Consider the following 23,781-nt stretch of genomic DNA (forward strand, 5'->3'; position numbering starts at 1 on the left):
AGAGCTGCCCCGGTCAACTGTAAGTGCTGTTATTGTGAAGTGAAAAAATGTTGGGGCACTTAACAAAAACTCCCCTGTACAGAAGTGCGGTTTGACAACTCAACTCAATGGGCTCACATTCTTTTCTATCGGCTCTCTCTGCCTTGGTCATTTATTTATTATTCTGTATACTAGAATGGACTGTCCCGCATTATCTGATTGGTCGAATTGTCCATAATTGCACTGTTCTGTACCGGGAAATATGAAGCACGCGGAATAGCCTTTTCTCTAATTGGATAAAAAGTATTTACATCCGCCCTTAGATGACTGATCTGCCAATGGGATCTCTTCTTACGCATTTCTTTGAAAATGATTCTTTTAAAGTCTGTGGTATGATCAATGGCTTTTCCTTTCGTTTCGCGCTGCTCGTACTACGGCTATTTCGTAGCGAATGCAATAACAGAAATGAAACGGCAACTTTATAAATCGATCAGGGCTTTAATCGTGAGTTATAGTTAAAGGTATAATTAGCTGTCTAGGCTACTGTACAGTGCTGAGTGCGTACAACCCCGCCTCTGTTGTGAAATTCCTTCCTTGGTCTGTGCTGTGTGTAAACGTTAGCCCAGCCCCGCAGCCCGCCTACTCTCGGCCTGCTCCCCACAGCCCCTCTCCATCCCTCTCCGCCTGCCACGGTCTCGCTTGGTCCGCCCGCAGCATTCGCCTTCCAAGCGAGGATTTTTCACTACAGAGATGGCTGCGAAAGTGTGTAGATCAGTCCTTCTCTTGTCCCGTAGCAGCGGAGCTATGGCCAGCGGGCTCCCGGCTCTTGTTATCTCATCACAGCCGCACCACCAGCACATAAGACCGGTAAGTCCTCAGACTTTGGTGCGGGCGAGGTGTGGGACAAGGCAGGGCAGCGAAGGAGGCTATGAGACAGCAGCGATGGGCTGTTTTGACTGTAGCTTGTTGACCGGGCTTGCTAAGGAAGTAACACTAACTAGTATCGTTAATAGTTTTCTTCGTGGATATTGGTTGGCTAAACTTTGTTAAGCTTGGCTGTAATGGCAGTTGTCGAATTATTTTGCTACAACTGTTTAAAACGGGGTACAGTCAGTCAATCACCGTCGTGTAGCCTCAGGCCGTTGGGTTTTGACAGCAATGCAGTTTTTTAGGGATCCTCTGTCGACCACTGGCCCGCCGTGTATGGCAATGTGGGCATTATTTACAATGTCCCAAGCTTAGTATGGCCCTTTACTCAGTATGTATACGTATTGACCGTATCAACGGTTTGAATCTAGTCCTTGGGTGATTTTTTTGTTGTTGCACGGGATCACCTTGAATGCAACAGTGGGATCGAGCGTCCCAACTTCAATGTTGATGAAGTGCGAACAGCTGGACGGTAATATGGATGTGGCACCGTCCCCGGTTTGACACCGACGAAAATTGATATACACCTTGCGTTTTATCGTTCTCCATTGACCTGGTTTACCCAATGCTCGCCATTCTATACATTTAGTAATAGACTGCCCCTTGGTTTTGTTTTCCATGTCAATCGATGAGAGCGAAAGGCTCGTCGTCCGGTCTCCGCTACTGTATCGTGTATGTGAACGGCAGAGACGCGGTGTGTATGCGCGGCATGACAGTGCGGCAGAATAGAACTCCTTGTCTTGTCTTGTCTTGTCTTGGCATGGGATGAGCACTGAAGCCCTGCGCCTCCATATAAGGGTGAGGGGAACTACAGGCAGTGGAGAGAGAGAGAACAACACACGTACATGCAGCAGAATCATGGAGTCCCACAGACACTTGATTATGTCAGTGTGTTGCTCTGAGCTCCATATCCCCCCCACCCCACCCCTCCCTCCTTCTTTCCCTCCCTCCCTCTCTCCCTCCCTCTGCAGGTGTTTCCCTGTTTCCCCTCCCTCCTTCTTTCCCTCCCTCCCTCCCTCCCTCCTCTGCAGGTGTTTCCCTGTTCCCCTCCCTCCTTCTTTCCCTCCCTCCCTCTCTCCCTCCCTCTGCAGGTGTTTCCCTGTTCCCCTCCCTCCTTCTTTCCCTCTCTCCCTCTCTCCCTCCCTCCTCTGCAGGTGTTTCCCTGTTCCCCTCCCTCCTTCTTTCCCTCTCTCCCTCTCTCCCTCCCTCCTCTGCAGGTGTTTCCCTGTTTCCCCTCCCTCCTTCTTTCCCTCTCTCCCTCTCTCCCTCCCTCTGCAGGTGTTTCCCTGTTTCCCCTCCCTCCTTCTTTCCCTCTCTCCCTCTCTCCCTCCCTCTGCAGGTGTTTCCCTGTTCCCATCCCTCCTTCTTTCCCTCTCTCCCTCCCTCCCTCTGCGGGTGTTTCCCTGTTTCCCCTCCCTCCTTCTTTCCCTCCCTCCCTCCCTCCTCTGCAGGTGTTTCCCTGTTCGGCTAAGAGCTCAGGGCCCTGGAGCAATACATTCTGCATGTGCAGCACCACACACACACACACACACACACACACACACACACACACACATCAGTCACAATGGGCTGCTTCCACACTGGCAGAAAGGTAATTGTGTTTGTGAGGTCCTGCCAATACTTCTCAATGGTCCAGTAATTACATCCGAGCCAGTACACAGTGTGTGTGTGTGTGTAATGTGGGTGACTGTGTGCGTCCACCCCTTAAACTCTGAAACTCCTCAATAACAACCAGATGAGGGACGGAGAGAGAGATTGAGAGATTGAGAGGAGACAGAGAAATACAGTGGAATGAGGAAGTGAAGTCATGATTCCATCTTCTGAAATCATCTGAAGCCCTACCTCTTCAAAGAGTATCTTAAATAATCCCACTAATCGTTGCTCCTTCCTGAAACAAGCAAGATGCAGCAGCATCACACAGTGAAAGGTGCAGGCAAGGTGCAGCATCACACAGTGAAAGGTGCAGGCAAGGTGCAGCATCACACAGTAAAAGGTGCAGGCAAGGTGCAGCAGCATCACACAGTGAAAGGTGCAGGCAAGGTGCAGCATCACACAGTGAAAGGTGCAGGCAAGGTGCAGCAGCATCACACAGTGAAAGGTGCAGGCAAGGTGCAGCATCACACAGTAAAAGGTGCAGGCAAGGTGCAGCAGCATCACACAGTGAAAGGTGCAGGCAAGGTGCAGCATCACACAGTAAAAGGTGCAGGCAAGGTGCAGCAGCATCACACAGTGAAAGGTGCAGGCAATGTGCAGCATCACACAGTGAAAGGTGCAGGCAAGGTGCAGCATCACACAGTGAAAGGTGCAGGCAAGGTGCAGCATCACACAGTGAAAGGTGCAGGCAAGGTGCAGCATCACACAGTAAAAGGTGCAGGCAAGGTGCAGCAGCATCACACAGTGAAAGGTGCAGGCAAGGTGCAGCATCACACAGTAAAAGGTGCAGGCAAGGTGCAGCAGCATCACACAGTAAAAGGTGCAGGCAAGGTGCAGCATCACACAGTAAAAGGTGCAGGCAAGGTGCAGCAGCATCACACAGTAAAAGGTGCAGGCAAGGTGCAGCATCACACAGTGAAAGGTGCAGGCAAGGTGCAGCAGCATCACACAGTGAAAGGTGCAGGCAAGGTGCAGCATCACACAGTAAAAGGTGCAGGCAAGGTGCAGCAGCATCACACAGTGAAAGGTGCAGGCAAGGTGCAGCAGCATCACACAGTGAAAGGTGCAGGCAAGGTGCAGCAGCATCACACAGTGAAAGGTGCAGGCAAGGTGCAGCAGCATCACACAGTGAAAGGTGCAGGCAAGGTGCAGCAGCATCACACAGTGAAAGGTGCAGGCAAGGTGCAGCATCACACAGTGAAAGGTGCAGGCAAGGTGCAGCATCACACAGTGAAAGGTGCAGGCAAGGTGCAGCAGCATCACACAGTGAAAGGTGCAGGCAAGGTGCAGCATCACACAGTAAAAGGTGCAGGCAAGGTGCAGCATCACACAGTGAAAGGTGCAGGCAAGGTGCAGCAGCATCACACAGTAAAAGGTGCAGGCAAGGTGCAGCATCACACAGTAAAAGATGCAGGCAAGGTGCAGCAGCATCACACAGTAAAAGGTGCAGGCAAGGTGCAGCATCACACAGTAAAATGTGCAGGCAAGGTGCAGGCAAGCGGAGGAGAGGAAAAATGCATTAAAAAAATGCATATATTTTGATGAAAAAAATAAATAAATCTATTTGAGCGGTTATTACGGAGACCTTGGTCATTTGGCTGGCCGTCATCCAAAATGCCATGACCGTCACAGCCCTACCAGTGAGTTAGCATAGCTGGAGCCCTCAGGGTTTTACACTAACTTTTTCATTTGGTGGCACCAGAACATGATTTGGTTGCACCAATAAAAATGTGTTATTATTATTATTTATTTACAATTGATAATGACCTGTGTCTCATAATGTACCTGCATTCCATACAGAACCAGGCTAATAATGAGTGGCGCAGTGGTCTAAGGCTCTGCATCGCAGAGATCCTGGTTCGAATCCAGGCTCTGTCGTAGCCGGCCGTGACCGGGAGACCCATGGGGCGGCGCACAATTGGCCCAGGGTAGGGGAGGGAATGGCCGACAGGGATGTAGCTCAGTTGGTAGAGCATGGCGTTTGCAACGCCAGGGTTGTGGGTTCGATTCCCACGGGGGGCCAGTATGAAAAAAAAAAAAACATAAAATAATGTATGCACTCACTAACTGTAAGTTGCTCTGGATAAGAGCGTCTGCTAAATGACTAAAATGTAAAATGTATCCATCTTCTAAATTAGCAGGCCCTTGTGTTCTTACATAGATTTACTGTAACAGCAAAGAAAATACTGTTAAAATAATGTAGGCTATTCATTGCAGTTTTCAAAGTGCCATGTGTTATTTTCTGCGAATTAGAAAAAACGATACTTGATACCAAAACGATACTAGATACCAAAACAATACTAGATACCAAAACGATACTTGATACCAAAATTATACCACTGCAAAAAAAAGCAAAAGCGGGAAGAAGTACTTCAGGTTCAAAATCTTTTTTTTATTATACGAAAAAGTCTTCATGTTTGGTATGTCAAGTCTTCATGTTTGGTATGTCAAGTCTTCCCAGAGATACAGTGGGGAAAAAAAGTATTTAGTCAGCCACCAATTGTGCAAGTTCTCCCACTTAAAAAGACGAGAGAGGCCTGTAATTTTCATCATAGGTACACGTCAACTATGACAGACAAAATGAGAAAAAAATCCAGAAAATCACATTGTAGGATTTTTTATGAATTTATTTGCAAATTATGGTGGAAAATAAGTATTTGGTCAGTAACAAAAGTTTCTCAATACTTTGTTATATACCCTTTGTTGGCAACGACACAGGTCAAACGTTTTCTGTAAGTCTTCACAAGGTTTTCACACACTGTTGCTGGTATTTTGGCCCATTCCTCCATGCAGATCTCCTCTAGAGCAGTGATGTTTTGGGGCTGTCGCTGGGCAACACAGACTTTCAACTCCCTCCCAAAGATTTTCTATGGGGTTGAGATCTGGAGACTGGCTAGGCCACTCCAGGACCTTGAAATGCTTCTTACGAAGCCACTCCTTCGTTGCCCGGGCGGTGTGTTTGGGATCATTGTCATGCTGAAAGACCCAGCCACGTTTCATCTTCAATGCCCTTGCTGATGGAAGGAGGTTTTCACTCAAAATCTCACGATACATGGCCCCATTCATTCTTTCCTTTACACGGATCAGTCGTCCTGGTCCCTTTGCAGAAAAACAGCCCCAAAGCATGATGTTTCCACCCCCATGCTTCACAGTAGGTATGGTGTTCTTTGGATACAACTCAGCATTCTTTGTCCTCCAAACACAACGAGTTGAGTTTTTACCAAAAAGTTCTATTTTGGTTTCATCTGACCATATGACATTCTCCCAATCCTCTTCTGGATCACCCAAATGCATTCTAGCAAACTTCAGACGGGCCTGGACATGTACTGGCTTAAGCAGGGGACACGTCTGGCACTGCAGGATTTGAGTCCCTGGCGGCGTAGTGTGTTACTGATGGTAGGCTTTGTTACTTTGGTCCCAGCTCTCTGCAGGTCATTCACTAGGTCCCCCCGTGTGGTTCTGGGATTTTTGCTCACCGTTCTTGTGATCATTTTGACCCCACGGGTGAGATCTTGCGTGGAGCCCCAGATCGAGGGAGATTATCAGTGGTCTTGTATGTCTTCCATTTCCTAATAATTGCTCCCACAGTTGATTTCTTCAAACCAAGCTGCTTACCTATTGCAGATTCAGTCTTCCCAGCCTGGTGCAGGTCTACAATTTTGTTTCTGGTGTCCTTTGACAGCTCTTTGGTCTTGGCCATAGTGGAGTTTGGAGTGTGACTGTTTGAGGTTGTGGACAGGTGTCTTTTATACTGATAACAAGTTCAAACAGGTGCCATTAATACAGGTAACGAGTGGAGGACAGAGGAGCCTCTTAAAGAAGTTGTTACAGGTCTGTGAGAGCCAGAAATCTTGCTCGTTTGTGATTTTCTGGATTTTCTTTTCTGAATTTGTCTGTCATAGTTGACGTGTACCTATGATGAAAATTACAGGCCTCTCTCATCTTTTTAAGTGGGAGAACTTGCACAATTGGTGGCTGACTAAATACTTTTTCCCCCACTGTATCTGTTCCTCTATCTCTCCTCTACAATATCTCTCCTCTATCTCTCCTCTACAATATCTCTCCTCTATCTCTCCTCTACAATATCACTATCTCTCCTCTACAATATCTCTCCTCTATCTCTCCTCTACAATATCTCTACTCTCTCTCCTCTACAATATCTCTCCTCTCTCTCTCTCCTCTATCTCTCCTCTACAATATCTCTATATCTCTCATCTATCTCTCCTCTACAATATCGACAATATCTCTCTATTTCTCCTCTCCTCTGTCTCTCCTCTACAATATCTCTCCTCTACAATATCTCTCCTCTACAATATATCTCCTCTATCTCTCCTCTACAATATCTCTCCTCTATCTCTCCTCTACAATATCTCTCCTCTATCTCTCCTCTACAATATCTCTCCTCTATCTCTCCTCTACATTATCTCTACAATCTCTCCTCTCTCTCCTCTATCTCTCCTCTACAATATCTCTCCTCTATCTCTCCTCTACAATATCTCTCCTCTATCTTTCCCCTCTCTCCTCTATCTCTCCTCTACAATATCTCTCCTCTATCTCTTCTCTATCTCTCCTCTACAATATCTCTCCTCTATCTTTCCCCTCTCTCCTCTATCTCTCCTCTACAATATCTCTCCTCTATCTCTCCTATCTCTCCTCTACATTATCTCTACAATATCTCTCCTCTCCTCTATCTCTCCTCTCTCTCCTCTCTCTCCTCTACAATATCTCTCCTCTACATTATCTCTACAATATCTCTCCTCTCCTCTCTCTCTCCTCTATCTCTCCTCTCTCTCCTCTCTCTCCTCTACAATATCTCTCCTCTACAATATCTCCCCTCTATCTCTCCTCTACAATATCTATCCTCTATCTCTCCTCTACAATATCTCCCCTCTATCTCTCCTCTACAATATCTCTCCTCTACAATATCTCTCCTCTACAATATCTCCCCTCTATCTCTCCTCTGTCTCTCCTCTACAATATCTCTCCTCTATCGCTCCTCTATCTCCTTTACAATATCTCTCCTCTATCTCTCCTCTACAATATCTCTCCTCTACAATATCTCTCCTCTGTCTCTCCTCTACAATATCTCTCCTCTATCTCTCCTCTCTTTCCTCTACAATATCTCTCCTCTACAATATCTCTCATATCTCTCCTCTACAATATCTCTCCTCTCTCTCCCCTCCTCTCACCTCTATCTCTCCTCTACAATATCTCTCCTCTCTCTCTCTTCTCCTGTGTCTCTCCTCTCCGTATCTACTCAGGGGTGTCCACTGCTCATCCACAGACCATCTTGTAGTCTAGATTGTTTCACAGGAATTGAATGGCCTATGATATGTATCATACATGTTATTTTATCTAAATGATACAGTAACATACAGTACATACTGTAGAGTTTAGGCCTACTCTAACCTGTTTTCCCCATTACAGCAACAGTGTGTCTCCAGTGATTATGTTCATGTTAGCTGTAGTGTTATTTTTGGGGGGGGAAACTGTTGTAGGAAATCACACATTGATTGTCAATAGAATATTTGCTTGTAAATTATATTTGATGGTGTAGGTCTACAGTATCGTTAGGATCCATCAGCATAGAGATTCATCTATTTTTCTTATTGTTCTGCGTGTCCATCAGCCCCAAGCAGGCAGGCAGGCAAACAACACAACGGAACACAACACAGGCTTTAGCTGTTCCAAGTCCCACAGCCAGCAGGGCAGTCGCAGAGAACAGTGTGTGTCAGGGCTGGGCAATATATTGAATGAATTCGAATGTATGTTGTTGTTTTTTTGCGCGAAATTCCAAAGGCCTGTATTGCATTTTATTGGTGGGGTCAGCTGATTCTCATGTTGTGTTGTTGGTCTGGTCTCCTTGGCTCCTCTGTTCTGCTGCACCTTAACACTGACACACACACACACACACACACACCAAGCCCCTCCCCCTGCCACTCACAACAACAAAGATGAGATGAGACACACACACACACACCTGCGTCCATCCTATCCCAGGATTGCCACCAGTCAGGTTTGAAGCCCTGGAGGCTGGCAGGTGTTGTTTCTAGCTGATTTAACCTGGATCAACCTGACCTAACACATTACACTGGAAAACCTACCACACCGTGTGTGTGTTTGCTGTCTCCATGGTGAATCCCCAGTCTGTCTAGCTTTGCTATGCCAGCTATGCCAGGCTGCGTGTGTTGCACAGTGAGCCATGTTGTTTCTCTAAGCACCACTAACCAGGCCAGGCCTTGGCTTCGGGCTCCCCCTACACGTAACCTAGATGACAAGCCTGCCTGTCCCCCTGTCTCCCTACATGTAACCTAGATTACAAGCCTGCCTGTCCCCCTGTCCCCCTACATGTAACCTAGATTACAAGCCTGCCTGTCCCCCTACACGTAACCTAGATGACAAGCCTGCCTGTCCCCCTGTCTCCCTACATGTAACCTAGATTACAAGCCTGCCTGTCCCCCTGTCCCCCTACATGTAACCTAGATTACAAGCCTGCCTGTCCCCCTACATGTAACCTAGATTACAAGCCTGCCTGTCCCCCTCTCCCCCTACACGTAACCTAGATTAAAAGCCTGCCTGTCCCCCTACATGTAACCTAGATTACAAGCCTGCCTGTCCCCCTCTCCCCCTACATGTAACCTAGATTACAAGCCTGCCTGTCCCCCTACATGTAACCTAGATTACAAGCCTGCCTGTCCCCTACATGTAACCTAGATTACAAGCCTGCCTGTCCCCCTCTCCCCCTACACGTAACCTAGATTACAAGCCTGCCTGTCCCCCTACATGTAACCTAGATTACAAGCCTGCCTGTCCCCCTGTCCCCTACATGTAACCTAGATTACAAGCCTGCCTGTCCCCCTACACGTAACCTAGATTACAAGCCTGCCTGTCCCCCTCTCCCCCTAAACGTAACCTAGATTACAAGCCTGCCTGTCCCCCTGTCTCCCTACATGTAACCTAGATTACAAGCCTGCCTGTCCCCCTACATGTAACCTAGATTACAAGCCTGCCTGTCCCCCTACATGTAACCTAGATTACAAGCCTGCCTGTCCCCCTCTCCCCCTACACGTAACCTAGATTACAAGCCTGCCTGTCCCCCTACATGTAACCTAGATGACAAGCCTGCCTGTCCCCCTGTCTCCCTACACGTAACCTAGATTACAAGCCTGCCTGTCCCCCTGTCCCCCTACATGTAACCTAGATTACAAGCCTGCCTGTCCCCCTATCTCCCTACATGTAACCTAGATTACAAGCCTGCCTGTCCCCCTGTCTCCCTACACGTAACCTAGATTACAAGCCTGCCTGTCCCCCTACATGTAACCTAGATGACAAGCCTGCCTGTCCCCCTGTCTCCCTACACGTAACCTAGATTACAAGCCTGCCTGTCCCCCTGTCTCCCTACATGTAACCTAGATTACAAGCCTGCCTGTCTCCCTACATGTAACCTAGATTACAAGCCTGCCTGTCCCCCTACATGTAACCTAGATTACAAGCCTGCCTGTCTCCCTACACGTAACCTAGATTACAAGCCTGCCTGTCCCCCTACACGTAACCTAGATTACAAGCCTGCCTGTCCCCCTACATGTAACCTAGATTACAAGCCTGCCTGTCTCCCTACACGTAACCTAGATTACAAGCCTGCCTGTCCCCCTGTCTCCCTACATGTAACCTAGATTACAAGCCTGCCTGTCCCCCTGTCTCCCTACATGTAACCTAGATTACAAGCCTGCCTGTCTCCCTACATGTAACCTAGATTACAAGCCTGCCTGTCCCCCTCTCCCCCTACACGTAACCTAGATTACAAGCCTGCCTGTCCCCCTACATGTAACCTAGATGACAAGCCTGCCTGTCCCCCTGTCTCCCTACACGTAACCTAGATTACAAGCCTGCCTGTCCCCTGTCCCCCTACATGTAACCTAGATTACAAGCCTGCCTGTCCCCCTGTCCCCCTACATGTAACCTAGATTACAAGCCTGCCTGTCCCCCTATCTCCCTACATGTAACCTAGATTACAAGCCTGCCTGTCCCCTATCCCCCTACACGTAACCTAGATTACAAGCCTGCCTGTCCCCCTACATGTAACCTAGATGACAAGCCTGCCTGTCCCCTGTCTCCCTACACGTAACCTAGATTACAAGCCTGCCTGTCCCCCTGTCCCCCTACATGTAACCTAGATTACAAGCCTGCCTGTCCCCCTATCTCCCTACATGTAACCTAGATTACAAGCCTGCCTGTCCCCCTGTCTCCCTACACGTAACCTAGATTACAAGCCTGCCTGTCCCCCTACATGTAACCTAGATGACAAGCCTGCCTGTCCCCTGTCTCCCTACACGTAACCTAGATTACAAGCCTGCCTGTCCCCCTGTCCCCCTACATGTAACCTAGATTACAAGCCTGCCTGTCTCCCTACACGTAACCTAGATTACAAGCCTGCCTGTCCCCCTGTCTCCCTACATGTAACCTAGATTACAAGCCTGCCTGTCCCCCTGTCTCCCTACATGTAACCTAGATTACAAGCCTGCCTGTCTCCCTACATGTAACCTAGATTACAAGCCTGCCTGTCCCCCTACATGTAACCTAGATTACAAGCCTGCCTGTCTCCCTACACGTAACCTAGATTACAAGCCTGCCTGTCCCCCTACACGTAACCTAGATTACAAGCCTGCCTGTCCCCCTACACGTAACCTAGATTACAAGCCTGCCTGTCCCCCTGTCCCCCTACATGTAACCTAGATTACAAGCCTGCCTGTCCCCCTATCTCCCTACATGTAACCTAGATTACAAGCCTGCCTGTCCCCCTCTCCCCCTACATGTAACCTAGATTACAAGCCTGCCTGTCCCCCTGTCCCCCTACATGTAACCTAGATTACAAGCCTGCCTGTCCCCCTGTCTCCCTACATGTAACCTAGATTACAAGCCTGCCTGTCCCCCTGTCCCCCTACATGTAACCTAGATTACAAGCCTGCCTGTCCCCCTCTCCCCCTACATATAACCTAGATTACAAGCCTACCTGTCCCCCTCTCCCCCTACATGTAACCTAGATGACAAGCCTGCCTGTCTCCCTACATGTAACCTAGATTACAAGCCTGCCTGTCCCCCTACATGTAACCTAGATTACAAGCCTACCTGTCCCCCTCTCCCCCTACATGTAACCTAGATTACAAGCCTGCCTGTCCCCCTATCTCCCTACATGTAACCTAGATTACAAGCCTGCCTGTCCCCCTCTCCCCCTACATGTAACCTAGATTACAAGCCTGCCTGTCCCCCTGTCCCCCTACATGTAACCTAGATTACAAGCCTGCCTGTCCCCCTGTCTCCCTACATGTAACCTAGATTACAAGCCTGCCTGTCCCCCTGTCCCCCTACATGTAACCTAGATGACAAGCCTGCCTGTCTCCCTACATGTAACCTAGATTACAAGCCTGCCTGTCCCCCTACATGTAACCTAGATTACAAGCCTGCCTGTCCCCCTGTCCCCCTACATGTAACCTAGATTACAAGCCTGCCTGTCCCCCTGTCTCCCTACATGTAACCTAGATTACAAGCCTGCCTGTCCCCCTGTCTCCCTACATGTAACCTAGATTACAAGCCTGCCTGTCCCCCTGTCTCCCTACATGTAACCTAGATTACAAGCCTGCCTGTCCCCCTACATGTAACCTAGATTACAAGCCTGCCTGTCCCCCTACATGTAACCTAGATTACAAGCCTGCCTGTCCCCCTGTCTCCCTACACTGCTACTTTAAAGGAGGCAGAGTGGATGTGGGTGTGGGTGTGGATGTGGATGTGGGTGTGGGTGTGGATGTGGGTACGAGGTAGCAGAGAGGCTGAGTGCTGAGGTCCATCTCTTTTAATGAAGACATCAGAGCAGGAGATCAATGTGGGTCTCCTCACGTGGTCTAATCGCTGTGTGGGGGCGTTGGTGGGTGAGCATGTGTAGTCTGCGTTCATGTATTTGTGTTAGCGTCAGTCCGTGTCTGTAGGCCACAGGAGGTTGGTAGCACCTTAATTGGGGAGGACAGGCTCGTGGTAATGGCTGGAGCGGAATCTGTGGAATGGTATCAAAGACATCAATCACATGGTTTCCTTGTAGTTTATGCCATTCCATAATGCTCCGTTCCAGACATTATTATGAGCTCAGGGTGTGTGTGTGGGGTAACGAGGTGGGAGGTTGTGGGGTTTAGCAGACTAAAGCACCACTGCTGTAGCCTTCCATCCATCTAAAGTCATTATAATGGCTGGCTACTGTATATTACAGTGGACTCACTGTTAGCTTCCACTAGATACACCTTCCTCTATGGAAACACCTTCCTCTATGGAAACACCTTCCTCTATGGAAACACCTTCCTCTATGGAAACGCCTTCCTCTATGGAAACACCTTCCTCTATGGAAACACCTTCCTCTATGGAAACGCCTTCCTCTATGGAAACACCTTCCTCTATGGAAACACCTTCCTCTATGGAAACACCTTCCTCTATGGAAACACCTTCCTCTATGGAAACACCTTCCTCTATGGAAACACCTTCCTCTATAGAAACACCTTCCTCTATAGAAACACCTTCCTCTATAGAAACACCTTCCTCTATAGAAACACCTTCCACTATAGAAACCCTATAGAACAGATACTGGCCATTGTCTCCTGTGTTATAGATCCCTGTTCTATGTACTGGGTGCGGTCAGTGCATTCAACTATGGTAGGTAAAACAACCACATATCACGGTCATTACATTCAACTATGGTAGGTAAAACAACCACATATCACGGTCATTACATTCAACTATGGTAGGTAAGACAACCACATATCACGGTCATTACATTCAACTATGGTAGGTAAAACAACCACATATCACGGTCATTACATTCAACTATGGTAGGTAAAACAACCACATATCACGGTCATTACATTCAACTATGGTAGGTAAGACAACCACATATCACGGTCATTACATTCAACTATGGTAGGTAAGACAACCACATATCACGGTCATTACATTCAACTATGGTAGGTAAGACAACCACATATCACGGTCATTACATTCAACTATGGTAGGTAAAACAACCACATATCACGGTCATTACATTCAACTATGGTAGGTAAAACAACCACATATCACGGTCATTACATTCAACTATGGTAGGTAAAACAACCACATATCACGGTCATTACATTCAACTATGGTAGGTAAAACAACCACATATCACGGTCATTACATTCAACTATGGTAGGTAAGACAACCACATATCACGGTCATTACATTCAACTATGGTAGGTAAGACAACCACATATCACGGTCATTACATTCAACTATGGTAGGTAAAACAACCACATATCACGGTCATTACATTCAACTATGGTAGGTAAAACAACCACATATCACGGTCATTACATTCAACTATGGTAGGTAAAACAACCACATATCACGGTCATTACATTCAACTATGGTAGGTAAGACAACCACATATCACGGTCATTACATTCAACTATGGTAGGTAAAACAACCACATATCACGGTCATTACATTCAACTATGGTAGGTAAAACAACCACATATCACGGTCATTACATTCAACTATGGTAGGTAAAACAACCACATATCACGGTCATTACATTCAACTATGGTAGGTAAAACAACCACATATCACGGTCATTACATTCAACTATGGTAGGTAAGACAACCACATATCACGGTCATTACATTCAACTATGGAAGGTAAGACAACCACATATCACGGTCATTACATTCAACTATGGTAGGTAAAACAACCACATATCACGGTCATTACATTCAACTATGGTAGGTAAAACAACCACATATCACGGTCATTACATTCAACTATGGTAGGTAAGACAACCACATATCACGGTCATTGCAAGTGACTTCCTAAAAAAAGCGAGGTCCCAAATCATTCAACTGTATGTTGCTGTGGACTCACTGGCAGCTTCGACCATGCTATGGAAACCCCATTGATACAGTCAGTGCCATTGGAGGGTAATGTCCCTATTATTGCAGTGTGCAGCGTTGTGAAAGGCAGCCTGGGTAAATGGAAAACCATTATAAAAGGCTATTCTACTGTATGTTGCTGTTTACTCACTGACAGGCAGCTTCCACTGTGCCATCCAAACCCCACAGAGACCCAGCCATTGTCAAGCGTTATTTCCCTATTACCTATAGTGGTGAAAGTCAGGAAGGGTAAACGGGTAATGGGCATTATCACCATGATGTGTGTTTAGGCACAGTCTGTGTCTGTCTCTGTCTCTGTCTCTGTGTCTCAAACCAAAGGAAATAGTCCCTCCATCAGGCGTCAGCTAAGCAAATTCTCCTCCCCCTCCATCTCCTCCTCCTCCTCTTCCCCCCTCCTCCGCCTCCTCCGTCTCCCCCCTCCTCCTCCTCCTCCTCCTCTTCCCTCCTCCTCCTCCTCCTCTGCCCTCCTCCTCTTCCTCCTCCTCCGTCTCCCCCCTCCTCCTCCTCCTCCGTCTCCTCCTCCTCCTCCTCCTCTTCCCCCCTCCTCCTCCTCCTCCTCTTCCCCCCTCCTCCTCCTCCTCCTCTTCCCCTCCCTCCTCCTCCTCCTCCTCTCCCCCTCCTCCTCCTCCTCTTCCCTCCTCCCCCCCTCCTCCTCCTCCTCCTCCCTCCTCCTCCTCTTCCCCCCTCCTCCTCCTCCTCTTCCCTCCTCCCCCCTCCTCCTCCTCCTCTTCCCTCCTCCCCCCCTCCTCCTCCTCTTCCCTCCTCCCCCCTCCTCCTCCTCTTCCCTCCTCCCCCTCCTCCTCCTCCTCTCCCCCCTCCTCCTCCTCCTCTTCCCCCCTCTTCTCCCCCCTCCTCCTCCTCCTCTTCCCCTCTCCTAGTGGACATAATGTCAAATCAAAGCGTGTTGTTTAATGGAACATGACAAGATGTAATTGTTGTCTTCTGTCAAGGCACCAGACACACACACACACACACACACAGTTTATCTCACACACACACACACACACACACTCTTTTTAGTGGTTTTGCGTGTGTGAGTTTGGTTAGTATTTATGTAGTCTAATTGTAATTAGTGCAATCAGACACAGAGGATCATAATTAGGGCTATTGTACCCCTGAGGCCAACACACACTGGCCTAGCTCTGCAACCTATCTTGCTGGAACACACCTCGTATAGGTGGGAGAGAAAGTGAGTGTGCGTTTGGTGTGTGTGTGTGTGTGTGTGTGTGTGTGTGTGTGTGTGTGTGTGTGTGTGTAAGAGAGTTAAAGGTAATAGAAGGTGCCGTCTGTTTAGTGAGTGTGATGAGTGTGTATCTCACCTCTACAGTGATGGATAGAGAGGCTGTGAATCCATACAGGCCATGCAGATGGCGGCGTGTTGCTTCTCTCTCTCTCCCTCTCTCTCTCTCTCTCTTTCTGTCTCTTCTCTCTTTCTGTCTGTCTCTCTCTGTCTCTCTTTCTGTCTCTGTCTCTCTCTCTTTCTGTCTCTCTCTCTTTCTGTCTCTCTTTCTGTCTCTCTCTCTCTCTCTCTCTTTCTGTCTCTTTCTGTCTCTCTCTCTCTCTTTGTCTCTCTCTCTTTCTGTCTCTCTCTCTTTCTGTCTCTCTCTCTTTCTGTCTTCTCTCTTTCTCTCTCTCTCTCTCTGTCTCTCTCTCTCTCTCTTTCTGTCTCTCTCTCTCTCTCTTTCTGTCTCTCTCTCTCTCTCTCTCTCAGGACCGATACAGGTGACCTTATGACCTGCTGTTTCTGTCTGAGACTAACCTGGAGAAATCAAGTTGTAAAAAAAGATACATATATATATCTCCACCAACAGTGTGCCCTAAAACACACAGATGTTCACACACACCCTGCTGGCCCATTGCCAACTTAACCTATCACGCACCAGAGCACACGCTTATCCCCTGTGTGTTGTGTTGTGTTGTGTTGTGAGTGATTGTTGCAGCTTCACAGTCTGCCCTCCATTTTAAAAGAGCGAGGTGTGTTACAGTGGATACAGAAACAGACCAGGGTATTGACGAAGATAAGTTGTTTGTGTTCATTTACTTCCAATCTTGCGTGCCTCTTGTTTCCCAGCTGTCACGGTCTATTATTGCTCTACGTTTTAAATCAGGCACAGCTGTGAGAAAAGAGAAGCGAAGCTTTTTTAACAAAGATACGTCATTACTTATCTTCCATTGTAGCTACAACATGCAATCTCCTATTTCCTTTAAAGGCTGCTGTTCGATAAAGAACAGAAGATGGATTGTTACTTCCATTAATAATCATAACACATGGTATTTATCAACAGCTTTTCAAGGACCCAAAATGGCTTTATAATGTATTAGAGAAAGACAAAAACAAAGCCATTAATATTGGAGCTACGATTTAGAGAACGACCCATATGGATTTTGTTTAGCTTTTGTGGGTCAAGGAGGCCGATGGCCGATATTTTAGGGGATATTCAATATCATAAAATTAGGAAGTTATGACAATTTCCCAGAGACAGCTATGTATGCATTAATGCCTCCATTTTATTTATTGATTAACTGGGTAAATATAGATGGCATGTACTGTATATATAACCCTAACATAGGTCTACTCACAATACAGGTGAATGCATATTATTGGTTAATTAATTTTTATTTCACCTTTATTTAACCAGGTAAGAAGCCAGTTGAGAACAAGTTCTCATTTACAACTGCGACCTGGCCAAGATAAAGCAAAGTAGTGCAATAAAAACAACACAGAGTTACATATGGGGTAAAACAAAATATAAAGTCAAAAAATGTTTCAGCTGTGAGGACGAAAAGAATCGAAACAACTCAATTGGCTAGTTCAGCTGTCTGTCAAGAAATGGGCGGGTTGTAACTCGAACCTACTGCTACGATTGGATAGAGCGAGGCTGTAACTCCGCTCCCTTTCACATCTCCCTCCATTGCTAATGTCGCTGGCTGGCTGCTGTTTACTGCTACTATGATAACTAGCTCAATGTTTGTATTTATTAAGGATCCTCATTAGCAGCTACTCTTCCTGGGGTCCAAACACATTAAAGCACTTAAATCACAAATTAAACAAAAGATACAACGGTACATCATATAACATTATTACACCACTACATATCTACAATACAAAATGTTTAATACCACCATACAACAATATTATAATGTACGTATGCTAGTGTGTGTGTGTGCTTGTGTGTGTGTGTGTGTGTGTGTGTGTGTGTGTGTGTCTGTTCCTGTGTGGTGATGATGACATTTGCTTCCAAGCCATAAATGTGCACAATATCTAACAAGGAGAGCAAGGGTAAGAAAAAATTATTTAACGACGATGCACATTCTTTTACCGCACGGCAAGCGGTACCGGAGCGCCAAGTCTAGGTCCAAAAGGCTTCTTAACAGCTTCTATCCCCCAAGCCATAAGACTCCTGAACAGCTAATCTTGGCTACCCGGACTTTTACACATTTTACATTGACATTTTAGTCATTTAGCAGACGCTCTTATCCAGAGCGACTTACAGTTAGTGAGTGCATACATTTTCATACTGGCCCCCCGTGGGAAACGAACCCACAACCCTGGCGTTGCAAGCGCCATTCTCTAATAAACTGAGCTACACGGGGCCCAGGTAACACCACAGATGAAAGGGTTACTTATCCGTAATCTTTGTTAACATTTCACATTGCTGTCTGCTTAGCTAGCTAGCGAGCTTGATTATTGCATGCACGTCAGAGCACGTTTACCTTATTATTAGTGAATTCAACTAATCTAATATTCGCAAAAGGAGTTCGATTTTGGTCACTGTGTCAATTAATCCGTTTCTCAATACTGTACCTTTTTGTGTTGGAGAATGAGCTAGCTTGCTGCTTGCTGCTGATCTTCCCAGATAGACATTCCTCAGCACTGATCGTGGATCAGGCAGTGAGTGGCGGCTGGCATAGCAGCAGTTTTGCCATGTAGAGGGACTGTCGGTCCATGGAGAAGGGCCGATAGCTGATACACTAGAAAAGGCCAATATCGGCCATATATATATATATCGGCTTTGCCGATTATCAGTCATTCTCTAGCGACAACATGCATCTTCTGTTTCCCAGAAAACACCACTCGTTGCTCTATTATAAATAGGATGTTGTAGATGCTGTAGATAAAGAGGAGGTAGGAAGACAAGTGATCTACAGAGGGGTCTGAAATTATTGGTACCCTTGATAAAGATGAGCAAAAAAGACTGTATAAAATAAATAATACAAATACCGAGCTATATTGTATACAAAAATAAATAAAGATATATTTTATACTAATACAATTTGCTTAGAGAAAGAGATTTTGTTTAACAAGTAATAACAAAAATTTCAAAATGATAGGGGTGAAAATTATTGTCACACCTGTTTTCAGGACTCTCTTCTTACTAACGAAAGTTACAAAGGTGTCAAACTCCACAGAGGGCCGAGTGTCTGTGGGTTTTCACTCCTCCCTTGCACTTAATTTATGAATTAAGGTCACTAATTAGTTAGGAACTCACCTGGTTGTCTTAGGTCAATGATTAGGTAGGAACCATCCTCACCTGGTTGTCTAGGTAAATGATTAGGTAGGAACCATCCTCACCTGGTTGTCTAGGTAAATGATTAGGTAGGAACTCCCCTCACCTGGTTGTCTAGGTAAATGATTAGGTAGGAACTCCCCTCACCTGGTTGTCTAGGTAAATGATTAGGTAGGAACTCCCCTCACCTGGTTGTCTAGGTAAATGATTAGGTAGGAACTCCCCTCACCTGGTTGTCTAGGTAAATGATTAGGTAGGAACTCCCCTCACCTGGTTGTCTAGGTAAATGATTAGGTAGGAACTCCCCTCACCTGGTTGTCTAGGTAAATGATTAGGTAGGAACTCCCCTCACCTGGTTGTCTAGGTAAATGTGTCAGATGGGGTGATGTGTATGGGGTGGTGAAGTCAGGCGCAGGACACAGAGGATCAAGATGACTACTTTACTTCAAGTAAACACGCACAAAACAAAAGTCTCCACAACACTGGAGGAGTAAACACGCGCTGTGCGTAAAAGGCGAACTAGAATTGCCGAACATCAAACAGGACAAAATGACAATAACACACAAAGGCCAAACGTAAAACAAGGGAACTTATATGTTACACAATCAACACAAAATAAGTAACAGGTGTACAAACTAGACAACACAAGACAAACACCGAAACATCGATCGGCAGTAGCTAGTACTCCGGGGACGACGAACGCCGAAGCCTGCCCGAGCAAGGAGGAGGAGCAGCCTCGGCGGAATCCGTGACAAAATGATTAGGTAGGAACTCCCCTCAACTGGTTGTTTAGGTAAATGATTAGGTAGGAGCTCCCCTCACCTGGTTGTTTAGGTCTTAATTGAACACAAATGTAAAGGAAATAACAGAACCAGCAGACGCTCTGCCCTCCATGGAATGGGTTGGACCAGCTGCTTAACTAGAAACAGGATGTAGCTGATGCTGGAGGAGGAAGTGGTTTCCAGTTGTGAGATAAAGAACATCATGTTATTATAATAAAGAGATTGTTCCTTAACTTCTATTCTCTAGTATCTACTACCTTCATCTCTCATCTCTCAGCTATCACTGTTTACTGTCTGGTGGGCTATAGGCCTTAGTGATGGGCTATAGCAGGGGTGTCAAACTCATTCTAGACCAGGGGCCACATGGAGGAAAATCTATTCCCAAGTGGGCCGGACCGGAAAAATCATGGTATATTCTGAGGTTCTGAGGACAAAGAACACACAAACACACAATGCGTCAGTGATTAACATAACTGTTTCACAGATCACAGAACTATATCAGGGTGTCATTTCTCAGGCAGAAATGTAGATAAAAATAATGAAATCCTGTTCCCCAAACAAGTGCAAGAACCACAGAGTCAAGAATAGGTTAAATATACAAATAAAATAAAATCAATTAAAAACAATAGCACATCAACATAAAAACATATAAACATAAATCTGAAAGCGTTGCTCAAACTCCCGTAACAGTCCCGTTATTTTATCTTTGAACCGCTTCATGTCTGCCACATGTTGGGTCGCGCACACATTTTTCAGACCGGGGAAGTGAGCTGCATCACCACCGGCAAGTTGCGTCGCCCACAATGACAGCTTCAACTTGAAAGAACGTATGCTGTCATAATACTGCGTGACAACTTTGTTGCACCCTTGCAGCTGTTTGTTCAAGTTATTCAGGTGCTCTGTAACATCCACCATAAATGCAAGGTCCTGCATCCATTCTGCGGAATGAAATTCTAACACTGGTTTGCCCTTTTCTTCCATGAACTGTTCAATTTCTTCTCGTAAATCAAAGAAACGCCTCAGCACAGCACCTCGGCTTAACCATCTTACCTCAGTGTGGTATGGCAGGCCATAGATGTGGTCTTTCTCTCTGAGAAGGCTGTCAAACTGACGGTGATTCAGGCTTCTGGATCGGATGAAATTAACAGTTTGGATGACCACCTTCATGACGTTATCCATCTTTAATGACTTGCAACACAAAGCCTCCTGGTGCAAAATACAGTGAAAAGTCAAAAAATCACGTCCTCCATTTGCAGATTGCACTTTCTCTCTGAACTTTGTCACAACGCCTGCTTTTTTCCGATCATTGAGGGCGCACCATCTGTAGCCAGGCTGACAGCGCGGGACCAGTCCACTCCGACCCTGTCCAGCGCGCCCGACAAGTGCGGTAAAAATATCAGCTGCTGTCGTTGTATCTGTCATCGGCACCAACTCCACGAACTCCTCGGTGACGGTCAATGTGTCATCAACTCCGCTGGATGAAAATGGCCAGTTGTGCAAAATCTGTAATGTCCGTGCTTTCATCAATTGCAACCGAAAACGCAATAAATGACTTTACTTTTTGCTTCAACTGGCTGTCCAAATCCACTGAAAGATCGGAAATCCTGTCTGCAACTATGTTTCTTGTCAGGCTGATATTTGCAAAAAGCCTGCCGCTTTTCAGGGCACACAATCTCCGCTGCCTTCATCATGCATGTTTTTACAAATTCACCCTCACTAAATGGTTTTGAAGCCACTGCGATTTCATTAGCAATGAGGTAGCTAGCTTTCACTGCAGCGTCACTGATGTCTCGGCTGTGAGTAAACACAGACTGCTGTTTCTTCAGACCCGCCAACAGTTCATTCACCTTCTCTCATCTCCGCTGTCCTTGAAAGTTGTCATATTTGTCGGCATGAAGACTCACATAGTGGCGACGAAGGTTATATTCTTTCAGCAACATGCTCTGAACACACCAAACATACAGCTTTCCCATTCAATTCCGTGAATAAATAGGATGACCATTTTTCTTGGAACACTCTGCACTCTGCGTCCACTTTTCTCTTTTTTGACAGAGACATATTGGGGCAATGAGGGGTGCCAAAGCACATAATGTTAAAAGTAGAAGCCGTAATAAATATCGCGGGCAAAACAAAGTAGCTCATTGGCTGCACGTGCTTGACCTACTTGCTCTGCCCCGGTATAAACAGTTTGCTTGCTTAACACAATTGCTATTGCGCCATCCAGTGGACGCAATTGGAACAGCAGTTTATTTTATTGAAAAATTGCAGCGCATTTTTATACTTTACAAAATTATTATTATTATTATTATTATTTTTTTTTTTTTAAATCATCTCGCGGGCCGGATTAAACCGGTTTGCGGGCCTGATCCGGCCCGCGGGCCGGACGTTTGACACCCCTGGGCTATAGGCTGAGTGTTCTGGTAGCTCTGTGTTAGTGAGGGGTGTGGTGGTAGCTCTGTGTTAGTGAGGGGTGTGGTGGTAGCTCTGTGTTAGTGAGGGGTGTGGTGGTAGCTCTGTGTTAGTGAGGGGTGTGGTGGTAGCTCTGTGTTAGTGAGGGGTGTGGTGGTATCCCGTGTTAGTGAGGGGTGTGGTGGTAGCTCTGTGTTAGTGAGGGGTGTGGTGGTATCCCTGTTAGTGAGGGGTGTGGTGGTAGCTCTGTGTTAGTGAGGGGTGTGGTGGTATCCCTGTGTTAGTGAGGGGTGTGGTGGTAGCCCTGTGTTAGTGAGGGGTGTGGTGGTAGCTCTGTGTTAGTGAGGGGTGTGGTGGTAGCCCTGTGTTAGTGAGGGGTGTGGTGGTATCCCTGTGTTAGTGAGGGGTGTGGTGGTAGCCCTGTGTTAGTGAGGGGTGTGGTGGTAGCCCTGTGTTAGTGAGGGGTGTGGTGGTAGCTCTGTGTTAGTGAGGGGTGTGGTGGTAGCCCTGTGTTAGTGAGGGGTGTGGTGGTAGCTCTGTGTTAGTGAGGGGTGTGGTGGTAGCCCTGTGGAGGAGGGAGAAGAGAGGAGAGGAGAGGAGGGAGAAGAGAGGAGGGAGAGGAGGGAGAAGAGAGGTGGGAAAGGAGAGGAGAGGAGGGAGAGGGGAGGAGAGGAGTGGCAGGAGGGAGAGGAAAGGAAAGGAGAGGAAAGTAGAGGAGAGGAGAGGTGAGGAGAGGAGAGGAGGGGCAGGAGGGAGAGGAGGGGCAGGAGGGAGAGGAGAGGAGGGAGAAGAGAGGAGGGGAGGAGGGAGGGAGAGGAAAGTTGAGGAGGTAGAGGAGAGGAGAGGAGAGGAGAGGTGAGGAGGGAGAGGAGAGGTGAGGAGGGAGAGTAGTGAGAGGGGAGGAACGCTATTGTAATGATATGAGGCATCAGGGGTTATGTCAGACTGAGGGAGGGATGGAGCAGACTGACCCCTCTGCTCCATGGGACTGGGACATAATGTTTTCCATGGCAAAAAGGAAAACAAGAAGCAGACTGAACTCGTTAGTCCTTTAAAAACCTGCTGTATGTAAATGTTTGTGCTATAGCATGGAAAATAAATACATGTGACTCTGGATGACAACATAATGATGTTTGTTTTCAACATTAGGCCTGTTTTCCTAAAGAAGTGAAATCCGCTTGGTGTTTTGTTTTGCTACCATACTGGGTTAGATTCTCAGATGTTTTGTCTGGCCACTCTATTCGTAACCTCACCCTCGACCTACGCACAGGGAACGTGTGTTTGTTACCTGTAGGCCTAATTGTCTGTAGTCAACAATGTGTTATTCTGTATCTGTCTGTAGTCAACAATGTTTTAGTCTGTATCTGTCTGTAGGTCAGTCTTTAGGTCTGTGTGTCTGTCTTTCCAGTACCAAATCAGCTAGTCACATCTGAGAGAGACTCCCATGGTCATGTGGTGAGTTTATTGTGGGAGGTCTCTCTCTCTCTCTCTCTCTCCTCTTTCTCTCCTCTTTCTCTCTCTCTCTCTCTCTCTCTCTCTCTCTCTCTCTCTCTCTCTCTCTCT

General features: G+C 46.7%; 1 protein-coding gene across 1 annotated transcript in view; it reads left to right on the forward strand.

The window, feature by feature from the left end:
• The first annotated feature begins 406 nt into the window (after positions 1-406).
• LOC121547770 (calcium uniporter protein, mitochondrial-like) overlaps positions 407-23,781 on the forward strand; it is a 133,340-nt gene continuing 109,965 nt past the window's right edge. The window contains exon 1 of the mRNA XM_041859187.2: positions 407-846. Coding sequence (XP_041715121.1) covers positions 730-846 — 117 coding nt within the window. The 5' untranslated portion in view covers positions 407-729. The remainder of the gene's footprint in view (positions 847-23,781) is intronic.

Source organism: Coregonus clupeaformis, chromosome 31 (genome assembly GCF_020615455.1).
Source record: "Coregonus clupeaformis isolate EN_2021a chromosome 31, ASM2061545v1, whole genome shotgun sequence".
Classification (NCBI taxonomy): Eukaryota; Metazoa; Chordata; class Actinopteri; order Salmoniformes; family Salmonidae; genus Coregonus; species Coregonus clupeaformis.